The sequence below is a fragment of the Octopus sinensis genome, linkage group LG6 (assembly GCF_006345805.1).
Source record: "Octopus sinensis linkage group LG6, ASM634580v1, whole genome shotgun sequence".
In the NCBI taxonomy this organism is placed as follows: domain Eukaryota; kingdom Metazoa; phylum Mollusca; class Cephalopoda; order Octopoda; family Octopodidae; genus Octopus; species Octopus sinensis.
In genome coordinates, this window is record NC_043002.1 from 68,568,233 (window position 1) to 68,593,647 (window position 25,415).

The window sequence follows — 25,415 nt, forward strand, 5'->3', positions numbered from 1 at the left end:
CATAGTTTTGAGTTTCCTGCACAAAGGGAAAAGAACAGGGAAAGTCACAGCTGGAATGTTGTTGATCATAGGCCTGCTTAATTAGGGCTAACCTGGGGTTAATGAACAGCACTTCAAATTTATGAGTGACTACTTCCTTCCACTGTAAAGATGTTGGTGGTCTTTGATCAAAAGTTTGCTGGATCAAAACTGAACTGAGGATGAACAACGACCAATAAATGAGGAATTCTCTACACAGACACTTGATCTGCTAGAAATAGCAGCCAAATCATTTCTGGAATGCCTCTTATTATAGTGGTCCATTGGATCAAGGCTGACAGTAGTAACAACAGATACAAATAATGTAATTTGTTAAAATCCAAATTTCATACAGATAGTGTAACTCTCCACTTGGAGGTTTATCTCTATTTCTAGAAGGTCAGTGACTACATAGGAGGTTCTTCGTTTGCTAAAATTAGTCTGTTGCTAGTTATTATTAACCCTTTCAATACCAACCCAACTGAAACCAGCTCAGGCTCTGAGTACAAATGTCTTGTTTTCATAAGTTTTAAATTAAAATCTTCCATCAAACATTTGTCACAAATTATGTTCCTAACACTAGCTTAGTTATAACTAAGTTATTTTACTAAATTCTTTGTTATATTTAAAATTAATTGAAAGAAACACAGAGCATCTCAACAGAAATAGTAACAAAAGGGTTAATGGTCAATTCCAGGTCAGCTAAATGACTAAGGCATTCCATTCATGGCCATCCCTTTTTAAAAAAATTTTCAGGCAAATTGTGCTGGCATCACATGAGAAGCATCTGTGCTGGTGCCATGTAAATGCACCTGTGCCAGCACCATGCAAAAGCACCCACACCAGTGCCACATAAAAAAATGCACCTTTGTTAGTGCTATGTAAAAAGCACCCAGTAAACTCTATAAATTGGTTGACATTGGGAAGGGCATCTAGCCATGAAATCCATGCCAAAACTAATGACTGGAGCCTGGCGTTGCCTTCCGGCTAACTAGCTCCTGTCAAACTATCCAACACATGCCAGCATGGAAAATGGATGTTAAATGATGATGACACCAGAATGGCTTGCTAGTAACATCACTTTTTTCCAAAATCATGGATTATATTTTCTTTCTCATAAGGAGAATTTGATAAGAAAATCATAGACACAGCTGTGGCTTTGTGATTAAGCTTGCTTCCCAGCCTTGTAGTCTTGGGTTCAATCCCATTACAAAGCAATTTGGGCAAATATCTTGTATGGTAGCCCCAAGCTGACCAAAACCATGTATTATTTTTACATAATGATATTATCTTTTATTTGTTTCAGGCATTATGGTGACCTTGCTGGAGCACCACCTAGAAAAATTTTAGTTGAATGAATCAAACCCAATACTTCTTTTTTAAGACTGGTACTTAATCTATTGATCTCTTTTGCTGAAATGCTAAGTCATGGGGATGTAAACACACTAGCACTAGTTGTCAAGTGGTGATGGAGGACAAACAGAGACACAAACATGCATATATATATACACACACACACTAGCAGAGATACCTGGCATTGCCTGTGACACATGGAATTGAAGAATTAGGCTTTTCTTTTATATTTTCTCTAATGAACTGGAATACTTATGATTTGAATTTCATCAAAATTGGAGATTAAGAATTTTATTGGGAGCTCTTTTCCGCTTTACACACCCTAACAAAAATTATAATCATGACATATTTATCCCATACTACTCATCTTTATGCCCAAATTCCAAAATCCAAATCTTATAAAACCCATTCAAAGATTTTTACTCCTGAAAAATAGAGCACATTGAGCTCTAAAATGTGGGAGTTAAGGCCGCTATTAAGGGGGTCTTAAAGTCGACCATAGAAGTTGAATTGTTGGAAATCTTCTTTAATTTGTGTCATATCTATTGTTCAATTTTCTTTGAAATTGGAAATATATGAATGTTCATTGGGTTTGTAAAACAGAGCAAAGCTAGAGGAAACCAAAAGATGAATGATCACAATAAGCAGTCAGTTACCCTATCCTAGTTGTTACCACTCTCCAATGTAGGTTTCCTCACCATACAGGTGAACAGCACAGCCATAAGATGCATTGTGGATCTATAGCAATTGGAAGGGCGTGACCCAACTCAAATAAACATTAACAACTGTGTGACGTGAGGGCTAAGGGGAAATGAAAGTGTCACCTTTGGAGTTTGCCAATGATCACTATGCCAATAGGTAACTGAACAGAATAAATTTGCAATCTATAAATCTCTTTGAATGACCTATCACTTATCAGGAAAGGCCTTGAATGTTACCAACTGGGGACTATCTCTGACTCAGTGATAATAAAATGACTCAAAGGAGGTCTGCAACCGAATAACTTTACTCAAAATAACACTTTGCAACTGAATCAGTGGAGGCAAGGATGCCTCTCCTTTACTCGACAATTTATGCACCACATTGCAGAAATCACAATATAAGTATATCTCAAAGCAAACTCTTACACTTATACCACTGAATTACAAACAACGCTTATATTGTATCCTTGGGTGACTCTACGGCTTCCAAGACTACAATTGTATTCATCTTGGCTTAGGAAAAATGACTAAATTGTGAGGGTTAAGTCCCTATTAAGGGGTCTTACTAACCTCCAAAGAAGTTGAAATTTTAGGAATATTACTTCATTTGTGTCTAATATCTATGGTTAAAATTTCATCAACAGCAAAAATATATGAATTTTCATGGGGATTATGGCCTCATTTATGCCCCCTCACTTTCTAATATGTACTGCATTATATCTACCCTTATGCAAAGAATATAATTTCCAAATTTCATAAAGATCCATTCAGTACTTTTGACTTTGTTTTGGATCATAAAAAAATTAATATTTGGGAATACTTCTTGTTTTGTGTTAATTACCTATAGTTGAAATTTCATCAACATTGGAAATTTATGAATTTTCATGGGGGGTTCTGCCCCCTTAAATTCAAACCAAACATACTACATTATACCTGCCCTTATGCATTAAATCTATGTTCCAAATATCATAAGGATCCATTCAGTAATTTTGGTCCATGAAAAATGACTAAAATTTGAGAGTTAAGCCCCCATTAGGGGGTCTTAGAATCATCCAAAGAAATGGAAATTTTGGGCATATTTTTTAATTTATTTCTAATACCTATCAAAATCCGAATCATGTGAATTTTCATGGGGGAAGGGGGTTCTACCCCTCCTTTACACCCCCTCAAAATTGTATGAAATATACGGCATTACTCTTCTCCCTAGGCTTGGATTTTGTGTTCCAAATTTCTTTAGGATCAGTCCAGTAGTTTTTGAGTCTATAAGTAACATACGAACACACATAAAGACATAAACTTTATGTAACTTTGTTGAGATATACCACAAGGCATCAATATAGATCCACTGAAATTGCTGAAAATTATGCAGGGCTTAATATAGAGCATAATGGGTGAGATTAGGAAGATAAGTGAATGCATAGTATGAATATTAGTTTGGGTAGAACAATTTGTGAAGAAAATATGAAAACATAGAGAAGTGTTTTAGAAAATATTTATTGGAACAGTTAAAACAATAAATAAGAATATCACAGACATCCAAAAGGCAAGAGAGCCTGGAAGGGTGGATTTATATGATTCAGTCGTGTGTGTGTATGAGTGTGTCCGGTAGACTTGCTTGGTTAATGGAATTATCAGGCAGTTACTTTGCCATTTTCATCTGATTTCTGGGTCTTTTTTGTCCTCATAGACTTCTGACGATGAGTTTCTATTTCAACAACCTAGAAAAGTTATTGATAAAAATACAAAAATATTAAATATTAGTTTCAGATTTTGGCACAAGGCCAGCAATTTTGGAGAGGGGTTGAGTTCATTACATTGATCCCTAGTGCTCCATTCACCCTGAAAGTGCTCCTTCCATCCTGAAAGGACAAAAGGCAAAGTTGACCACAGTGGAATTTGAATTTAGAATGTAAAGACAGACAAAATGTCACTAAGCATTTACCCCAGTGTCCTAACAATTCTGCCAGCTTGCCACCTTAAAGAATATCAAATATGGAAGTTAAATATCAACACCAGTACCTCATACAATATAACAGACACATAACGATTTTCCTATAAACCTTTCTATAATTAACCCCTTTGGTACCAACCTGGCTGAAACCACCTCTGGCTCTATAGTACAAATGTCTGGTTTTCATAAGTTTTGAATTAAAATCTTGCACTAAAAATTAGTGTGGAGGTGCGTGGCTTAGTGGTTAGGGTGTCAGCATCATAATCGTAAGATTGTGGTTTTGATTCCTGGACCGGGCAACGCGTTGTGTTCTTGAGTAAAACACTTCATTTCATGTTGCTCCAGTTCACTCAGCTGTGTTAGAGTGGCGCCCCATCCAGCTAAGGAACACATACGCCATGGAAACTGGGCCCATGAGCCTGGCTAGGCTTTAAAAGGGCGCATTTATTTTATTTTACCAAATCTTAGTCACAATTTATGTCCCTAACACTAGTTTAATGATAACTAAGTTATTCTACTAAATTCTTTGCTATATTTAAAATTAATTGAAAGAAACACAGAGCATCTCAAAATAAATATAGTAACAAAAGGATTAAAAAGAAAAAGAATACAAGGCAGAAAAACTATATGGCTTAGTCAGAAGAGGAAGTGTAACAATTTTGTGGGGCTTTAGAGGGTGGGACAAAGGAGAAGAGAGGAAGTTATGCTCAGCCTAGATATCCAGCTTGAATACCTGCAACAGAATGAACCCTCCTAAGGGTACCCAAGGGCTAAGTGGTGGTACAAAACTGGGTGATGGATTTGGTTTACCACCCACCCATGGTTATGGGGGAAAAGGTATCTAAAAGTTCACATTGGCATTATTAGCGAAAGTAATTGTTATGGCAATGACATTCAAGTAAACAATACAGTTTTGAAGCAGGTCTGTCACTGAAGCATGACAAATAAGTAATTGGAAATGGGAATGATTAAATAAATATAAGAAAACTCACATGTTTTACTTGATTTTCAGCTAATCTTCTCATCTCTTGTCCAAGTTTACGAGAGTCTGGGAGATCCTGAATTATAACAATATTGTAGTAAAATAGGTGCTAAAATACTGGAATGTAATGAGCTAAGAAATTAAAATTATTAGGTTGGAAACAAAGTCCTGTTGCATTTTTTAAACAATCACTTTGAGGATACTTTTTAAAAAATATTTATAGTAAAATAAGCATTAATTTTTACATTCTAATGTAATCATTCGTGCGTGATTGTTACCAGCGTTGCCTTACTGGCACATGAAAAAAACACTCGAGCGAGGTCGTTGTTAGTGCAGGTGGCACATAAAAAACACCATTTGAGCATGGCTGTTGCCAGTACTGCCTGACTGGCCCTTGTGCCAGTGTCATGTAAAAGCACCCACTATACTCTCGGAGTGGTTGGCATTAGGAAGGGCATCCAGCTGTAGAAACTCTGCCAGATCAGATTGGAGCCTGGTGCAGCCATCTGGTTCGCCAGTCCTCAGTCAAATCGTCCAACCCATGCTAGCATGGAAAGTGGACGTTAAATGATGATGATGATGATGAATACTGAATAGTTTATAACTTAAAAAAGAATAATGGGGATGGGGAAGGGGAAATATCCAAGGAAGCTTGTTGCATGTAAACGATTAGTAAAGTTTCTTTTCTTTTCAGGTTATCTACAAAATTATCAGATGGAAATACTTCCTGCATATGAACAAAATATTCAACAAAGCTCTTGTTTCTTTCCCTTTTTCTCTGTTGCTGTTTAAGTGGTCATTTTTTATCATACTTGGATGGGTAAGATGGATTTTATTGAAGTAGACTTTTGTATGTTTGGATGCCCTTCCTGTCACCAACCCTCACCTTTTTCTAAGCAAAGTAATATATTCCCGCGTACAGGCATGCTTTCATGGAAGATTAGAAATGAATGACACTGCTTGTGTGACAGAGGTGTGTTTTTGTCCTAGTTATGCAAGGCAAAGGGATACAATCACACACAGAGGTTTATATATTATTATCATTATCATCATCATTTAATGTTCGTCTTCCATGCTCTAGCATGGGCTGAATGGTTTGACAGGATCTAAATGGCCTGAGGACTGCATTTATATATAAATAAATATATTATATATATAAATATACACACACACATATATATATATATACTACTACCACCACCATCATACAACATCTGTTGTCCATGCTGACATGGGTTGGACGGTTTGACTAGGGCTGGTAAGCAGAGTTGCTGCACCAGACTCCAGTCTGATTTGGCATGGTTTTTATGGCTGGCTGCCCTTTCTAATGTTAACCACTCCAAGAGTGTAATGGGTGCTTTTACAAAGAACGCAAATGGGGTTTGAAATTTAATACAGCTGTTTCTGTAGAATTTTGTCAATACATTCATAGATTACATCATAGCATAAATACATCATCTTTGGGTAAAATTTTATACAGGTATAAACAGACAAGGTAAAACCTTGATGATGACCTATTCAACAACCAGCTTATTCATCATGTTGGGTGTTGAATAGATCATTGCACACATAATAGGCGTTTTTTTGTCCCTAAATCCACTTTTCTTTTAATAAATTTATATTATTAGAATAAAGAGTTTTTTCTTTCAAAATAGATGTTAAACATTCTGTCCAATAATAGGAAAAGTATTTAATAATAAAAACACACAAAAACCGTTAGATTCACTTCAACATTTAAATTTAATTTGTCAAAATATTTTTATCGCTTTGAAACTACAACCGGTTCTCTGACAAAACATTGTTTCAAAGAGCCGAATACGTATGTATGTATGTACATATGAATGTTTGTAGATGTATATGTATATATACATGTTAATGTATGTTTGTGTACTAATATGTGTTTCTGTTCAAGTTGTATATATGACTGTTACACACACACACATATATATATGTATATATATATATATATATCATCATCATCATCATCATCGTCGTTTAACGTCCATTCTCCATGCTAGCATGGGTTGGACGGTTCGACCGAGGATCTGGGAAGCCAGAAGGCTGCACCAGGCTCCAGTCTTATCTGGCAGTGTTTCTACAGCTGGATGCCCTTCCTAACGCCAACCACTCCGTGAGTGTAGTGGGTGCTTTTTACGTGCCACCTGCACAGGTGCCAGGCGAGGCTGGCAACGGCCACGGTCGGATTGGTGTATTTTATGTGCCACCGGCACGGAAGCCAGACGAGGCGGTGCTGGCATATATATATATATATATATATATATATATATATATAATATTAATTCGAGACAAAACCACTACTTTGCAAAACAAACAAGGAAAGACTTAATCAATACATAAAAATTTTTAATATAAAGAAATAAACCGCCACTACAAAAATTTTTATGTAATGATTAAGTCTTTCCTTGTTTGTTTTGCAAAGTAGTGGTTTTGTCTCGAATTAATATTATATAATATTTTACTATAAAATTGGATTTAATCCCAAATCTGATTTTTTCCCTGTAAATTTGGATTTATTCCCTAATATTTATTATTATATATATATATATATATATATATATATATATATATATATACACATATATATACACATATACATATATATATATATATATATATATATATATATATATATATACACACACACACACATCATCATCATTGTTTAGCATCCGCTTTCCATGCTAGCATGGGTTGGACGGTTCAACTGGGGATCTGGGAAGCCAGAAGGCTGCACCAGACCCAGTCTGATCTGGCAATGTTTCTACGGCTGGATGCCCTTCCTAATGCCAACCACGCCGTGAGTGTAGTGGGTGCTTTTTACGTGCCACCACAGTCAAATGGTGAATGGATACAATGTCTTAGATACATACATACAAATATAAACCAACCTATACATATGTACAAGCACACACAATCATATAAACACATATACTCACACACATATATATGTATAATCTTATAGTATACACAAAGCTTTGATGCAGCATGGAATTTTGTCAGTGAACAGGTCGCAGTTTCAAAGCAACGAAAATATTTTGACAAATTAAATTTACATGTTGAAGTGAATCTATTTACTAATAATTTTATAGAAACCTTTCTCAAACAAAGTACTATTGACAAAAACATATTCATAAAATTTGTTACACGAAAGTGAAAAAAAAACTTTTTATTTGTAATATTTAAATAAGATAAAAGCAATGAATACGTTCTATTAATACAAATGAATTTGAAACTACATTTACCATGACATAAAGTTTGGTGACCTTATAAAGACGTTGAAAGCAAGAAGAAAATATTTCATCTTTTTCTGTAAGACCTTCTTTCTTTAAAACATATTTGACGATTGATTCCAGTTTCTACAGATGAAAAAAGATTCCAGTTAAGCAAATATAATTTATTTTTGTTTTTTAAATAGATTTCACATTAAATTTATATAAATATTGGTTCAAAGTTTGGCAGAAGGCCAGCAATTTTAAGAGAGGTGCAAGTTGATTACATCAACCCTAGTGCAAAATTGGTACTCATTTTATTGACTCTGAAAGGATGGAAGGCAAAGTTGACTTGGTGGAATTCGAACTCAGAACAAAGACTGATGAAATGCTGTTTAGCATTTTGCCTGATGTGCTAACAATTCTGCCAGCTCACTACATTAATTTAATATAAATATTAATAGTAGTTTTCTTGGGTTAAGGCAGCAAGCTGGCAGAAATGTTAGCATGCCAGGCGAAATGCCTAGCAGTATTTCGTCTGTCTTTACGTTCTGAGTTCAAATTCCGCTGAGGTTGACTTTGCCTTTCATTCTTTCAGGATTGATAAATTAAGTACCAGTTACATTCTTGGGTTGATCTAATTGACTGCTCCCACCTCCCCCAAAATTTTGGGCCTAGAGTAGAAAAGAATATTTTTCTTAGGTTACAAAGCCAAATTTTGTAATACAGAAAGAAACTTGTTTGATTCAAAATTTAGTATATTATGAGTACTATTTTACCAACTAAGTGAAACAAAATGTAAATTTGAAACAGACAACTACAATGCACCAATGACTAAGATTATGTTAAACATCAGATTCAGTGTTGGAGAAAGAGTTAATTTACATTTGTAGTTACTCAGAATAGTGACTAGAATAAAAATGAAAATCGTTTTGCCATATATTCATTTTTTAAAAGAAAAAATAAGTTCTTTCATGTGTTTCAACACTAGCTTTCATTAAATTGGTCAATTACTTGACTGATTTGCATAGAGCTATTTCGTACTTGTTGCCCTTTATAAGAAGGTCCCTCTTCTCAGTTAGTTTGATTGTTCATGTGAAGTAAAATGATACCACTAGCAAAGCTTGAATTTCAAACTTCTAAGCTCAGCAGATTTCACATGGTCAATACTTGACCATTAGGAATAACAGTTAATTTGTTTAATGTTGAAAGGAGATACAATTCATTGGCTTAATTCAAGCCTATTACCATTATTTTATTGCTTCTGAAAATTTGAATGCAGAAATGTGAAACTCATCTGAGCCATTTATAATTCAAGATAATAAATATCAATTTTTTTCCTTTATACATACATGAAGTCCTTTTACATGAGTGCTGAATGAGAAAAGACAATTATGTGACTTCAGACTGTAATTGTTTCTTATATTACAGGGTACCAGCTAGTTGAATTGTCAGCGCGCTAGCATACTAGACAAATTGACAGAGTTGTCTTTAACCCTTTCACTACAGTATTTATTTTGAGATGTTCTGTGTTTCTTTCAACTACTTTAAATATAACACAGAATTTAGTAAAATAACTTAGCTAGTGTTAGGAACATAAATTGTGACTAAGGTTTGGTGGAAGATTTTAATTCAAAACTTATGAAAACAAGACATTTGTACTCAGAGCCAGAGCTGGTTCCAGTCAGGTTGGTAACGAAAGGATTAATGCTTATTTGACCAGGTGCGGGCATGGCTTTATGGTTAAGTAGTTTGCTTGTCAATCACACGGTTTTGAGTTTAGTCTTACTGTATGGTGCCTTGGGTCAGTGTTTCCTATTATAGCTAAAGCCAACCAAAGCTCTATGAGTGGATTTGGTAGATGGAAACTGAAAAAATCCCATCGTATGTGTGTGTATATATATATATATATATATTTGTTGTTGGCATCCTTTTTGTCTCAGGAGACAATGGAGTTGCGCATAAAATAATCTAGTCCGGCTTTTACATTTCATGTCCTAAATCTCCTGCTGTGGCTGTGTAGTCCTATCCTGGACAAACACTCCCTCTGGCAGGTGCTGCAAATGTAGCGAAGACTTTGCCTGGCTGGTTGTAATGTCATAGTTTCTTGTTGACGTCTTTTCTTGTCTTTCCATTTCTCCTCTCTCTCTCTCTCTCTGTCACTCCTTTGTGTTCCCTCTTTTACGGTATGTCGCCAATCTCCATGGTTGCTGGCAACTGTTTCCCAGTTGCTAATATTGATGTTGCAGGCCTTCATGTCCCTTTTGCAAACATCCTTGTATTGTAAGAACGGTCTTCCACAGACTTAGTGCTCCTAGCAAGCTCTCTGTAGAGTATGTCCTTGGGGATTCTGCCATCTTCCATATGCCTAACATATCCCAGCCATCTCATACGTCTGTATAAGGAGTGCAAACATGCTTGGTATCCCTGCTTGCTTGAGGACATCTTTGTTGGGGACATGATTCTGCCATTTGATGCGAAGGATTATATATATATATATAATGGTTCACAATCAAGGTGCAGAAATGGTGTTTGCTGAATGAACAAGGTAGTGTAATCAGATGGCAGAAAGAATTCCGCAAATTAGGTACTCCAAAGTCAGTTGGAAGGCCAGGGGTCTGTATGAACGTGCAGTAAATAGTAAATCCCCCCCCCAAAAAAAAACCTGAAGAACACAAGAAAAATACAACGCAAGGATGTAGTACATAATACTTTGCATGTACCACATCCTCATATTGTTGTTTTTTTCTTGTTTGTTCTTTGTTTTTTATTTACTATATATATATATATATATATATATATATATATATATATATATAAACTATTAGTAGCACATATAATGCATGTAGTGTGAAGCATCCATAGTAATATATACACACACATATATAGAAGGTGTATATATTTGTATGTCTTGTCTTGATATTATGTAAAGTTTGTGAGGGTCACTCATATCTACCTATCCACTTCCATACCCATAAAATCTTTATATATTTTTTTTTCTATCCTTTACCTCTTACATCCATGAACGTTTTGAAACTAGTAAAATCTTAAAACTTTAAAAACTTTTAAATCTATCACAAAAATCCTTAAATCTATCACAAAAATTAAACCTCATTCTACCCTTTTTTATCTTGTTTTACCGTCTTTCAATTTTCTTTAATTTATTCAGTTATAATATTTCAGCTTCCCCCTTCACCTACCTTCCTAACCTCTCCTACTAAAGGTGTTACCTTGCTGTCTTAGTATACAATACTCTAATCATGTTGCCTGAGATACACCAATACATTATCCACACCAACAAATTATAACCAAAATTGTATCCCATCTATCAGAGTCCTCTACACGACTAGAAAAAATACATTTCAATTTTGAACATTGTTGACACCCAATAAGAGACCGATTCACTCTACATTAGAGAAATATATATCTATCTCAGAAAGAACAATCACTACTAAGTCACTCACACATACATGTAAACATTCTAGAAGTACCTGTCAACAAAACTTTACTTACCAACCCTTCAACCACTAACACACTGGAGTACTGTATAGTATTTCTTTTACTAAGACTTATAACCTTTCTTCCACTCACCACCCAAACCACACATCTCTTCTTTCCTTTTATGTTTATCCTTAAAAACCACACACTATCCAAGTCTCTATCTTTAGAATTGCCACCCTCTTCCCACTTTTTCCTAAAAAACATCAACTGCAGAAAAACAAGAGAGAGAGAGTATTCTTATACCAGGGCAGTAGCAGTTGCCAAGTTTTGAACTGTTTAAGATTTTGAAGACTAACATAAATTCTATTATACATCAGTACTTTCATGTGAGAAGTGGACAAATAGTAAACCCCTCTCCCAGTTTTATGATCACTCGAATAATGAACATTGAAGTTGATTCTAATTCTGATGGAATAAGAACTTTAAAATGGTAGTGAAACATAAAGCACACACTCCAACCTTTTACCATTTTCACAAATTCTATGAGACTACATACCTGTTTATGTCGTTCTGAACGAGACACTTTTTTCTTCTTCAATTCATTATCGGTGGCCTGAATTGGTTCTTTGCTGGATTTTACAAGAGACCTGTTTTTGAACTGTTCTCCTGTAGCATTTGTTGATGTTTCTACAAGCTCTTTGGCAGACATATGTCTTGTCATCACATGGGATAATTTCTTTTGTTTTGCATTTCTTGAGTCTTGTAATTTTGGGTCAGACATGCTTCGGTTTTCTAAGCTGGCAACAGCATTTCGCCTATGATTAGAGAAAAAAAAAAGGCTTAATTTTCATGAAAAAATAACCCTAACAGCAATGATGCTTGTTGATGCTCCCCACCCATTATCATCATGTGCTAATGCTCACTTTCCATTTTCCATGCAAGCATGGGTTGTTATGGACCAAGTCAGTTCTTATTCAGTGTTACTCTCTTCCTAGACAGGTTGGAGGATGATGTCTACTCATACATTTCATTTTCAGTTAGGTCTCAATGGCCAGCTGCTCTTTCTGTCATCAACCCCTTGGTACATTTTCACAGTTGAGAAGTTGTCATGTCCTCGGTAAGGCTAAAGGGTCCTTTCCATTCATATGCCAACCACATTACAGAGTGTAACCAATGGACTTAACCATGACACCTATACTGATAAATATTAAACACTCTACCAGTGATGCTGTTTGTCATGTAGCAGAAGTATAAATTCCATATAATTTTACTCACAAAGTTTGGATTAAATAAAGTCAAGAAACGGTGTATGTATGAACCAGTCTCTCTTCTATAAGGCTAAAATACAACTTGCACCATGTAAAAAACCCTGGTGACGGTGGCACATAAAAAGCACTGATGATTGTATCACATAAAAAGCACTGGTGAAGGTACCACGTAAAAAGTACCTAGTATAATCTGTAAAGTGGCTGGTGTTAGGAAGGACATCCAGCTGCAGAAACTAAACCAAAACAGACTATGGAACCTGGTTTGGCCCCTGGTCATGCCAACTCCTGTCAATCTATCCAACCCATGCCAGCATGAAAAACAGACATTTAATGGTGATGACGACTATGAAGTACTGCTCTTATATCCAGGATAGAGGACCTATTTTGATAATTTCCAGTTTGAACTGCATTTAGGGAAAAAATGATCAGTTTGATAAATAAACCATTCCTTAGTGGGAAGACCCCTTCTCCCACTTCTCCCATCATTATTATGTTGTATGCTTTCTTTACTTGTGTACTATAATTACTATAAATCATCATCATCATCATCATTTAACGTCCGCTTTCCATGCTAGCATGGGTTGTACTTTACAAATCAGAACTTTGCTGCTGTACTCTGCATTGATTCAAACTAAGTTGTTATGTTAAGTTCGCTACATTTCACCACACATATTCTGTCTCATAATACATACAATCCTCCATTCAGAGAACTACTGTTCTGTGTAACTACTTTCTTTAACATGCTTTACATATTACACTCAAGTTCAGGACTGGCCAACTTGAATTACAAAGAGGGCCACTTTAATCACAGAAAGTTTTTTGAGGGCTGTTTGTATACTTTATGCACTAATAGTCAAATAATCAAATTAGAGATTCAAGAATTTTTCATATTTTTCGTTTGCTTAAAATTATAAAATTGTAGGCTACTGTTTTATTGCCACTTATAAATTTTAAATTTATTTTGAAACAAATGTTTTATGCAAACAATTTTATTTTGAAATTGAACACAATACTTCAAGAGAGTATCAAGAGGGCTGCAAGATAAAAGTCTGCAGACTGTGGGCCTCAGGTTGGCCAGCTCTGCTCAAGTTTAATGTTTCAAATGCAAGCATAATGAAATTAATCTGAACTACCCTTCAATTTCTTAGATATAAAAGTGCCTTAATAGGTTATGGATAATACCCTTGTAGATAGGGAACAAAGACTATATGTACCCCATACAATGTGGTGCTTCCTCAATGAATACAATAAAAATTATTGATTTCTATTTTGGCACAGGGCCAGCAATTTTGAGGTAGGGGCTAAGTCAATTACATCAACCTCAGTGTTTAACTGGTACTTACTTTATCAACCCTGAAAGAATGAAAGGCAAAGTTGACCTTGGCAGAGATTGAACTCAGAATGTAAAGAGGGATGAAATGCTGCTAAGCATTTTGCCCGGCATATCAACGGTCCTACCAGCTTGCTGCCTTAATAAATTAAAAAATTATTTGATAGGCCAGCTGGAATAGCTAAATGTTCACTTGTAGGTCTTACATAAGAATCTCCAGGACTTTCTGTGACCAAGCCATCCTACCTCTCTTTCTTTAAGGAAAAAGACACCCTTAGTGTGCAAATCGTGAATTATAACCATCACCCTACAAAAGGCATCAAGAATTTGACGTTTTGATTAAGGTCGAATTACTTTTACTTTAACTTGATATATATAAATAATATATATATGGTCCACTCTGCTGGATGGTTGGTGTTAGGAAGGATATCTAGCTGTAAAAAACATGCCAAAACTGACACAGCAGTCTGGTGCAGGCTCCTACCTGGCCAGCTTCTATCAATCCGTCCAACCCATGCACACATGGAAGGTGGACATTAAATGATGATGATGATCATCATCATCATTAATGTCCATTGTCCAAGAGTTGGACGGTTGACCAGGGCTAATAAACTGAGGGGAAACAGGTGAAGATTGGGAGCAGGAAAGGCATCTAGTTGCAGAAAATGTGCCTCAACAAACTCCATCCAACCCATGCAAGCATGAAAAAGTGGACACTAAAACAGCAACAATGATGATGCTGTTTGTGCTATTTAAATGTAAAAATCTGCAAAACTCTTAATTACTGTCTACAACACTGCAGGATGTCATGACACCTTGCTTGGAAACTACTGACTTAGACTAAGCTATAAACTATAATTAGAATAGAATCCTTTTATCACTATACACACTAGCTTAGTACATACATTGACATTTTTGGTTAAGTAAGTTAGACAAATACAGAGGTTAAACAAATTTGTGGCACTCCGTCGGTTACGACGAGGGTTCCAGTTGATCCGATCAATGGAACAGCCCGCTTGTAAAATTAATGTGTAAGTGGCTGAGCACTCCACAGACACGTGTACCCTTAATATAGTTCTCGGGGAGATTCAGCGTGACACAGAGTTCACCAAGGCTGGCCCTTTGAAATACAAGTACAAAAGAAACAGGAAGAAAGAGTGAGAGAAAGTTATAGTGAAAGAGTACAGCAGGGTCGCAACCACCCACTACTGAAGCCTCGTAAAGCTTTTAGGTGTTTTTGCTCAATAAACACTCACAACGCTCTGGTCTGGGAATCAAAACTGCAATCCTACGACTGCGAGTCCACTGCCCTCACCACTGGGCCATTGTGCTTCCACTAATAAATCAATAAGATAGCATTGATCATCATTACAAGAAGTAACAGAAACAAAAATACTATGCATAAATAATTAGCACAAACAGTGTTCAGGGTTTTGCATATTCAGAGGTTGTGACCAGTTAGAGGAGGTATGAGCAATCTGCAGCATTTAGACTTCATGCAACTTTTTAAGACGATTTTTGTATGGTAATGTCATGATTACATAATATATAGATAGAATATTTTTTCTTAATTAAAATTTTTGTAACACAATTTTGAGGTCAGACTCTGTTAATTTAATCAATTTTGTCCATCAGAGTTAACTTTGCCCTTTATTTTCATCTACTTCCCGAGGAAGTAAGAATCAATTGTATGCTGATTCAATTCAGCATAGCGATTATTATTTTACCTTTTCCTTTAAAAATTTCTGGACCAGTCTTAGTATATGCATATATCGCCATCATCATCATCATCATTAAACGTCTGTGTTCCATGCTATCATAGCTGGGACGGTATCACAAAAGCCGGTCAGGCTGAAGCCTGTACGAGACTTCTGTGACTGTCTTTACAGCTGGGTGCCCTTCCTAAAACCAACCACTCAACATACATATACATACAAGCTTACACACACACACATATATACGGGTGTATATGTGTGTACACACACATACACAGATTATGGGGACCAGCCTGCTGTGCAGTATCTTGAGCAAGTGTCTTCTACAGCCACAGGCTTGTTGAGGGGATTTGAAAGACAGATTTGATTGAAAGAAGCTTGATATATATAAACGTGTGTGTGTGTGTACACACATGCATTCATGTGTGTATATATGTGCTTGTTTGTTTACATTTTTACTTCTTCAAAATTGCTGAGATACAAGCAGTGATCTTGTCATTTCCTCTGTCAACAAATTGTCTACTTGTTTTGTACTTTTGAAGCTGTGTGCAATAAGGGATCATTTATTTGAAAAAAACAGGCAAGAAGGACATCCAACAATAAAATATTGCTTCAAAAATTTATCCATCGAACCCATGATATCTTTGAAAAACATGCAAAACAAACTGCTTTGATGCAAACTAAGCTATTATATTTGACTTTCTACATTTCACCACTAAATTTTATTTTTCTCTATCTTCATTATGAGAACTACTGCTCTCAATCAAATTTTTATGATTTACTTAGTGTAATATATGCCATTTTGTACTACATACGTACTACCTCAACTGAGTTCAGAAGTGAGTCTCTAATTTGATTGGTTCCTCTCTTGCCTCAACTCTGCAACTCTTGTCACAGTGATGTGACATTATCAGTCTTAGTTGAATTTCCTCTCTTAGTTCTGGATCACTTTGTGCCATCTCATCTAACTCAAAACACACAGTATCTTCATTCAAATGCTGTTGTGCTTCCATGAATAAGAAAGTCTTCTTATGTTGTAACTTCTTTTCTTGAACTGCCAGACTTTGGAACTCTCTTCCATCTCATTGTTTTCCCTCTTCTTATGACCTGAACTCTTTCAAGTCTAAAGTAAACTCATTCTTTTCGTCTTAATTTCTCCTTCTTCATAGTTCCTTGCACTAAGTGGCTTTTCACCTTCTTTGGGATTTTCAATAAAAAATAAAAAATAAACAAAGATATTCTTTTAGTGGGGTGGCCCAATACATGATGAGTAATCTCTCACTGATAGAAAAAAATGTTGCCCATACTTAAGGACGTTTCTATATTAACTAGTTCTTGTTTTAAATTCTGAATACAAAGAACTAATATCATCAGTGGTTTCTTGAGTTTGGGACTATATTCAAGATTACTTACTTTATCCTGAGAGAATTTTTTGATTTGAATTTCTGCACTATGCGAGGGTTAGTTGTTGACTGCAAAGATGTGCTACGACAATTCTGTAGTGAATATGTGGTACTTGTGTCTGCGGTGATGAATTTATCTCTTAGTTTGTTCAGACGGTTTTGAATCTTCTCACATTGGTTATCTTTGTTATAACTGGAAACCAGAAGATGTATTGCAGTGTTAGACAATATAAAAGACAGACATGTGGTAGTGAGTACAATACAATGGACAGACAGATATGTAGTAAGAACATGTAGTACACTGTAACATCAGACATGTGCTTGTGTCAGATAACATAACAGACTAACATGTGGTAATGTCACACACTATAACAGATAGATTTGTAATAGTATGAGACAATATAATAAACGTAAGTTAGTGTCAGGTAATACAATAGGCATGTGGTATTATCATGTAACAGACATGTGGCAAGCTGGCAGAAGATTAGCATGCCAGGTGAAATGCTTAGCTGTATTTCATCTGTCTTTACATTCTGAGTTCAAATTCCACTGAAGTTGACATTGCCTTTCACCTTTTCGGGGTCGATAAATTAAGTACCAGTTGTATACTGGAGTCGATCTAATCGACTGGCCCCCTCCCCCAAAATTTCGAGCCTTTTGCCTAGAGTACAAAAGAATATCAAACAACAGACAGTCATGTGGTAGTATCATACAATATAACAAACATATGGTAATATCAGATATTATAGCAAAGAAACATAGTATATTAACATGCAATAACTGTTAATAGTTAACATAGTAGCTAATATTAAGTCAGTATAGTTACACATAATACATAGTACCAACAGCAAATAAAGTGTAGAAGCTGGTATTAACAGTTACTATAATTAAATGTAGTAGCTTGTATACAGTCCTGCAAGGTGCTGTGTTTTGCAAGTGTGATAATAAAAGAAAGAGTTACCAAATGCCAGGAAAACGAGCTTCTCGACAATGTGGCCATTTCATAAGACAGGTTTCATATTCATCGTTAAGGGCAGGAAACACGTAGCTGCGCAGGTTATGCTATAAGAATATATGGCAAACACAAAGCTTAATATAAAATTCTTTAAATGTAGCTGAGTTGCCTCATTAGTAACAGAATATAGAAACTAAGTGGATAAAGTTTTGTAGGTTTTGTGACAAGATTCTAGATAGAACATGGCAAAATCCCAGATTTGTTAAAGATCTATCTTCTTTTGTTAGAGATCTATATGGAACTATCCAGATTTGCTAGAGAACTATCTTGTTTTACTTATTTACCAATGCATTGAATTAAAATATAACAACAGAAGGGGTTCCTCCAAAGGAGTAATGTTATTTGATAGAATGCATAACTTGGAGATCAGAGAGGTGCTCCAGGTAGAGCCATTACTTCTCTGAATTAAGAGATCACTGCTCTGATACTATGGACAGGTGGTTAAGGATGTCTCAGGGAAAGAATTGCTGGGTAATCTATGGGCAAAAACAACTGGCAGAAGAAGGGCTAGATCACAAACAAGATGGGTGGCTAACATCCTTGAGCTTGGTTGGTCTCACTTGGGAATCCAGCTAAATTAATTGGAGATGGTTGCTTCTGACAGAACCTGATGAGAGGCTTGAGTGAGGACTCTGTCCCCATGATTCTCCCAAGAATAAGTGGGTGAAGATGAGATGAGAAGAGATACTGAAGAACTAGTTCATAGTTAGAAATAACCTGTATCCATTCCTCCTAAGCTATGCATTTTGCAACTGTATTTCTTACATTTTATGGCAGTACCAGCTATAGATATAATCATTCAGTCTCAGGTCAGCTCTGATTGAGTAGATCTATGGTCCAATGTGTTCCAGCCATGACCATTCCATTTTTTTTTCTCAAGCATACTATATCTAGGACTACATTCATTACCCAATACATTGTTCATTTTGTAAGACAGTATGATATGATTTAATGACTATTTGACTGCTGTTTCTAAACAAGCATGTTGGCTCAATCAATGCCAATTCTTAAAGCAGCTTAAAGGCACACCCAAAGGACAAGTGGTGGTATTAAACCAGCAATGGATTTAGTTTCCAATTCAAGAACAAGTGCAAATTTCCTTAACGTTTCTGTGTAATAAATTTGTTTCACAAGACTTAGGCTGAGTTGAGGTTTGGCAGAAGATATTTATCCAGTTGTTCTACTGATGGTTCTATTCTACTGTTCCCTTCAAAGTAAATAAGCCCAGGAATTCGGAGTGAGTGAACAGTTAAATACATTAACTCAATATTTGATTGATACTTATTTTACCAACTCTGGAAAGATGAAATGTAAAATTGAACTTGAAAGACAGGGTAGAATTCAGATTGTAAAGAGACTTAATAAAATACTGTGAAATATTTTCTCCACAGCTCTACCAATTCTTTCAATTTTAGACCATCTTAGTCATAACTTGGAATTTGATATTTTAAGAAAGCTGTTTGAACAATATTCTCCCTCTACCAGTCATACTACAGTATCCTGCATTTGTGTTATATTTAAAGATAAACAGTTTGTCACCTTCCAGTCACTGGTTTGTTAAAATAATTTTCTTAACTTTTCCTTTTTCCCCCTTTTATTGACAATATCCTTGGCTCTTCCTTTAGTTGCTGGCTATATTTTAGCTTTCATTAAATTACTTTACTGTGCTCTTCTCTCTGGATCATATTCCTCTTGGCCCACGCCAAACAATATTCATGGTATTTCTTGAGCAGAATGACATTTTCAACTGTTTCTCCTGCCAATGTATTCTTATCTTTTACAAACACTCAGTCATTCACAAACAATATCAGTTTTATCAAACTCAGTCCCATCAATTCATAATCCAAGTTAGCTTCATCAAGTTACAGCTCCATATTTTCTTTCCATTATATAAAAACTATCTACTGTCCTTACAGTAATTTTTGTATTTCACTAAAGTTTTTCATTATGAATTAAATTAGCAACTGAACAAACTGAAGTTATTAGTAGAAAAGAAGATTCCAAGCTATCTAGATGTTTTATATATAGTCTACTCTTCCATTGTATATAATATGTAGCAAAGGGAACGCAATACTTAAAACATTTCAACAACTTCAAATTGGTTAAAGACAAGATATTCTTCATACTTGGCTCAGTAAAGGAGTCAAAGAAAAACTGGTTGCCAATCCATCATCTTGGAAGTGACTCAAAATTTCTTCAATTTCAGTTGGAACAACATCTGAGATAAAAGAAAGTAAGGAATACTATAACATAACACACAACATTCCAACAAAATATACAGTATTTATACACACGTTTTAAGGACATTTTTTGCATGGGTGTAAATATAATACAGAAACATAAAAATAGTGTTGGTCAATGAAATTCAAAAGTACTTTCCATCTTGAAGAAGTGGGGAAATAAAATAGTTGTAATAGTTGAAATCGAAATTGAACCAAATTTGATGACTGGCACCTGTGCCAGTGGAGCGCTAGCAGCTCCATCCGAGCGGGAACACTGCCAGAGCGGTTGTCAGGCTTCAATGCCGGTGGCACGTAAAAAGCACCATTTAAGCGTGATCGTTACCAGCGTTGCCTTACTGGCACGTGAACAAAACATTTGAGCGAGGTCATTGCCAGTGCTCCTGGACTGACTCCTGTGCAGGTGGCACGTAAAAAACACCATTTGAGCATGCCATTGCCAGTACCGCCAGACTGGCCCTTGTAAAAGCACCCACTGCACTTTCAGAGTGGTTGGCGTTAGGAAGGGCATCCAGCTATAGAAATTCTGCCAGATCAGATTGGAGCCTGGCACAGCCATCTGGTTCGCCAGTCCTCAGTTAAATCGTCCAACCTATTCTAGCATGGAAAGTGGACGTTAAATGATGATGATGTAATAACTCTTCTAGAAACATATGAACAAGGAGGGTACATAAAAATATTGCAGGATTAAAGCCAATGCAAAATCCACCCAAGTTGTTATTATAATAGGGAAAAACAGGCTTTAAAATTATGAAGACAATACTCTGAACTGGATAATAAACATAGTCATCTTCACCTGTAAACATGTACGTTTTTGGAACCTTTTTAAACATGTATTACTACAGGCAGACAAAACAGCCTCAATGTCATCATTTGACCAGCTAGAAATAAACAAGTGTCACTGCCATACAAGTAATGTCATTTAATTTCAATGTGGGGAAATATTACATTGCTTGGAAACAAGCGTGAGTTGTTGACAGGAAGAGCAGCCAGCCATAGAAAATCTGCTTCAATAAACTCCATTTGACTCATTCCAGTATGGAAAAGTGAATGTCGAAACAATGCTGCTGATGATATATTTTATTGCTATTTATTGAAATGCTAAGTTACAAGACATAAGGCAACATAATGTAAAAACTGGAGTAAATGCACATCTACATTGACCCATATAGATGTCTGAGGTTAATAGAAGGGACATGGTCAGTGACACAGAAGTATAATGTTTGTCCTTGCACATACATGCACAGTTTCTGAATACCACTCACAAGGTGTTGCTCAACTCAAGACTGTAGTAGAACATTTACCTAAGACACTACTATGCAGTGAAATCGAAGTCAAAATGATGTTCAATTTTTACACATAATGAAACAGATATAAAGAATGTTTCAAAAAGTGATTATATTTGAGATTAGACAATGTGAAAGTCTAACAAACATCTGTTCAATAAAAAGAAGTATGAGTGGGGAGGTGGTGGGAATACATACTATGTGGTTTAGAATTCCCATTAACTTACCTTGAAGAGGAACATAAGGTGATGACAATGACATGCTGTCAAATGATCGAAAACGGCAAATGGTCTTTTTCATGGATTCTAGTTGCTGGATGTAACGTTTTTCTGGCCATTGTGCACAATTAGGTAGGTCAAGTTCTTGAAATAGTGAACCATAAATATAAATGAAAATAACAAAAGAAAAAAAATCACCATATTTATTTATGAACATTGAATTCTTGGGAAAATATCTCTTGTAGATAATACACATTGACATTTTTTGAGTATTACACTGTATGGCAAAGGGAGTGTTTAGCTAGATTTATTATAATTGCTGTATAAAATACACTGCAAATATTTGTGTAACTTAAATGACACAAAGCACAAATTTGAAAATGAACTTTGAACTTTACCACAATAGGTCATAAAAGTGCACCTAACTTTAAAGCCAACAGTATGGAAATAATACAATTATATTTTCCATGAAAAAATAAAAATAAATATGTGTTTGGAAACCCTAAAGTGTGTTGCTTTTCTATGAAGGACAACCTTTCTAACCTTGCCAACTATCACTCTGCTGCAGCCACATCCAATGAGGGATGTTGGTTGTATTTTTTGATGTTGAAGATGAAAGTCAATCTTTGTGATGCAGTCTTTGAAATATTGAGGATGACGGGTATGCAACCAAGAAAGATCCTCAGTGATGGTGAAGCATAGCATCTGTAGTGCTTATATTGAGGGTTCTAGTTGAGTAATGTTCATGTCTAAGGGCCAAACTGTTTTCTTGATAAATGCAATGAATGTGCCTTTAAGTTGTTGAAGGAGACAACACTGGCATAGCATGATTCATTGGAAGATGTTTCAGAGGTCTCTGTCGATGGAGTCAGTGCAGATTTAACATAGGATGTCTAGATTGTGTGTGGATGATAATTTGATGCCTGAAGTGTAGAGAGGAACGAAATGTATAATCTGCATAGAAGTGGATGTTGTTGGTGACAAAGTAAATCACTGATGTATAAGAGACACATCAGAATTGATAGAGCATGGACAAGAGAGCTCTATCAGCACAAACCAGGTAATCTGATAACATTACCAATCCAAGAAACAAGAGATGCAACCTTTTTTGCTAGGAAATCCACAATGGTGAAATGAGGTATATATGCTTGATGCAGGAAATGATATTGTCAAAAAGTTGTTGGTGGCTGGAAGAATTCAAAAATGGTAGAAGTGGTAGATGTATTTAGAGATACATTTTGAAAGGGTCTCTGAATGGAAATCCTTGGAAAATCAAAAGTGTAAATTCTTCGTAAAAAATAGCATCATGTCATTGAGTAAAATACCTCTTTTACTTGTTTCAGTCATTTGACTGTGGCCATGCTGGAGCACTGCCCTTAGTCGAGCAAATCGACCCCAGGACTTAATCTTTGTAAGCCTAGTACTTAGTCTATCGGTCTCTTTTGCCAAACCGCTAAGTTATGGGGGCGTAAACACACCAGCATCGGTTATCAAGCGATGTTGGGGGGACAAACACACACACACACACATATATATATACACATACATATATATGATGCACTTCTTTCAGTTTCCATCTACCAAATCCACTCACAAGGCTTTGGTCGGCCCGAGGCTAAAGTAAAAGACACTTGCTCAAAGTGCCACGGAGTGGGACTGAATCTGGAACCATGTGGTTGGTAAGCAAGCTACTTATCACACAGCCACTCCTCAGCTTTTGGCTAGACCTTTTAAATTGTCCCTCAAGTTGCAAAAGAGGCTTACCACTCAACTGACATCTGGATGGTAAAGTATCAAATGGTTGAAAGCAGTCTTTATGGTTAAGTTTAGATTTCAAGTTTTCCAGAAACTTCTGCTGTACATTGGCAAGGAGTTGGAAGAGTTCTCTTGGTTGTGTTGAAGGAACTGCCAGAGAATCTGTAAGATCATCTAAATAAAAAGCATTTTATTTGTTGTAATAATAATAATTATAATAATAACAATACTAATCCTTATGTCAAAATTTGAAACCAATAATACTGCTTTATAGCTTGTGAAGACCTGCTGAGGCAAGTGAAATTGAAATCAAATTTGATGACTGGCATCTGTGCTAGAGGAGCGCTAAGAGCACCATCGAAGCGGGATCACTGCCAGAGCAGCTGTCTGGCTTCCGTGCCGGTGGCATGTAAAAAGCACCATTCAAGCATGATCGTTACCGGCATTGCTTTACTGGCACTTATGCTGGTAGCACATGAAAAACACCATTTGAGTGTGGCCGTTGCCAGTACCGCCTGACTAGACCTCAAGCTGGTGGCACGTAAAAGCACCCACTACACTCTCCGAGTGGTTGGTGTTAGGAAGGGCATCCAGCTGTAGAAACTCTACAAGATCAGATTGGAGCCTGGTGCAGCCATCTGGTTCGCCAGTCCTCAGTCAAATCGTCCAACTCATGCTAGCATGAAAAGCGGCCATTAAACGATGATGATGATGACTAACTTTTTTTCATGCTAGCATGAATGGGATAATACAATTATTGGAAGAAAATCTATTTTTCAACAGCTGGATGCCCTTCCGACTCTTAACCACTGAAACTATGAAGCAGGAATAAAACTGGTCTTTTTTTTTGTTCAATCAGGTAAACTAGAGCAAACAGTGTTAATGATCTTGCTTAAGAGTTATAAAAGTGTGGATATGAAATCCTGTGGTTAATAGTCCAGCACTTTAACTACAGTCATTGCAATTGAAATGACAAAAGATATAAAAAGCAATTTGTCAAAGAAATAGGATAGAATCACAATACCTTTCAGATGATTTTTTACAGCCATGGCTTGAATTTTAGTTAAGTAAGTATTGACTTTAGAGAGTATCTTCCCATTAAATACAGGTAGAGCTGGAAAACTTACATCAGAACAGTTAATGAGAGGTGGGCAGTAGCTCTGATGTAAAAGATCAAATATTTCACCATCAAGTTCTGCAGCTGAACGCATCATATAAGCATCAATACAATAATGGCCTGGTGTATCGACCTCCATACTAGAGTCAGAACTATTTGGCTTGTACGAATGTTTTTGAGGAACCAAGACGAAAAGCATGAGTTCACCATCTTTGCTGTTACTGGTATATATGATATCTGGAACAATAGAAAATAAATATTGTGATAATATATAAACAATAACCATACAAAATAAGTATATTACACAGTTGTTATAAAGTTCAGCAAATGAATCATTAGGAAGAGTAACAATATAGGGATACGATATAGCTAATAAGGCAGGATCAGAGGGA

At 35.9% G+C, this 25,415-nt stretch overlaps 1 protein-coding gene across 2 annotated transcripts in view; it reads right to left on the reverse strand.

The window, feature by feature from the left end:
* Nucleotides 1–3,548: 3,548 nt before the first annotated feature.
* The window catches only part of LOC115213119 (mdm2-binding protein), a 68,616-nt gene continuing 46,749 nt past the window's right edge, over nucleotides 3,549–25,415 (reverse strand). For both annotated transcript variants that reach the window (XM_029782047.2, XM_036503981.1), the window contains exons 11-20: nucleotides 24,931–25,260; nucleotides 23,916–24,080; nucleotides 22,161–22,295; nucleotides 20,534–20,625; nucleotides 18,354–18,454; nucleotides 17,403–17,585; nucleotides 12,233–12,491; nucleotides 8,269–8,382; nucleotides 5,016–5,081; nucleotides 3,549–3,790 (exon numbers count right to left, since the gene is read on the reverse strand). In XM_029782047.2, coding sequence (XP_029637907.1) covers nucleotides 3,704–3,790; nucleotides 5,016–5,081; nucleotides 8,269–8,382; nucleotides 12,233–12,491; nucleotides 17,403–17,585; nucleotides 18,354–18,454; nucleotides 20,534–20,625; nucleotides 22,161–22,295; nucleotides 23,916–24,080; nucleotides 24,931–25,260 — 1,532 coding nt within the window. In that variant the 3' untranslated portion in view covers nucleotides 3,549–3,703. The remainder of the gene's footprint in view (nucleotides 3,791–5,015; nucleotides 5,082–8,268; nucleotides 8,383–12,232; nucleotides 12,492–17,402; nucleotides 17,586–18,353; nucleotides 18,455–20,533; nucleotides 20,626–22,160; nucleotides 22,296–23,915; nucleotides 24,081–24,930; nucleotides 25,261–25,415) is intronic.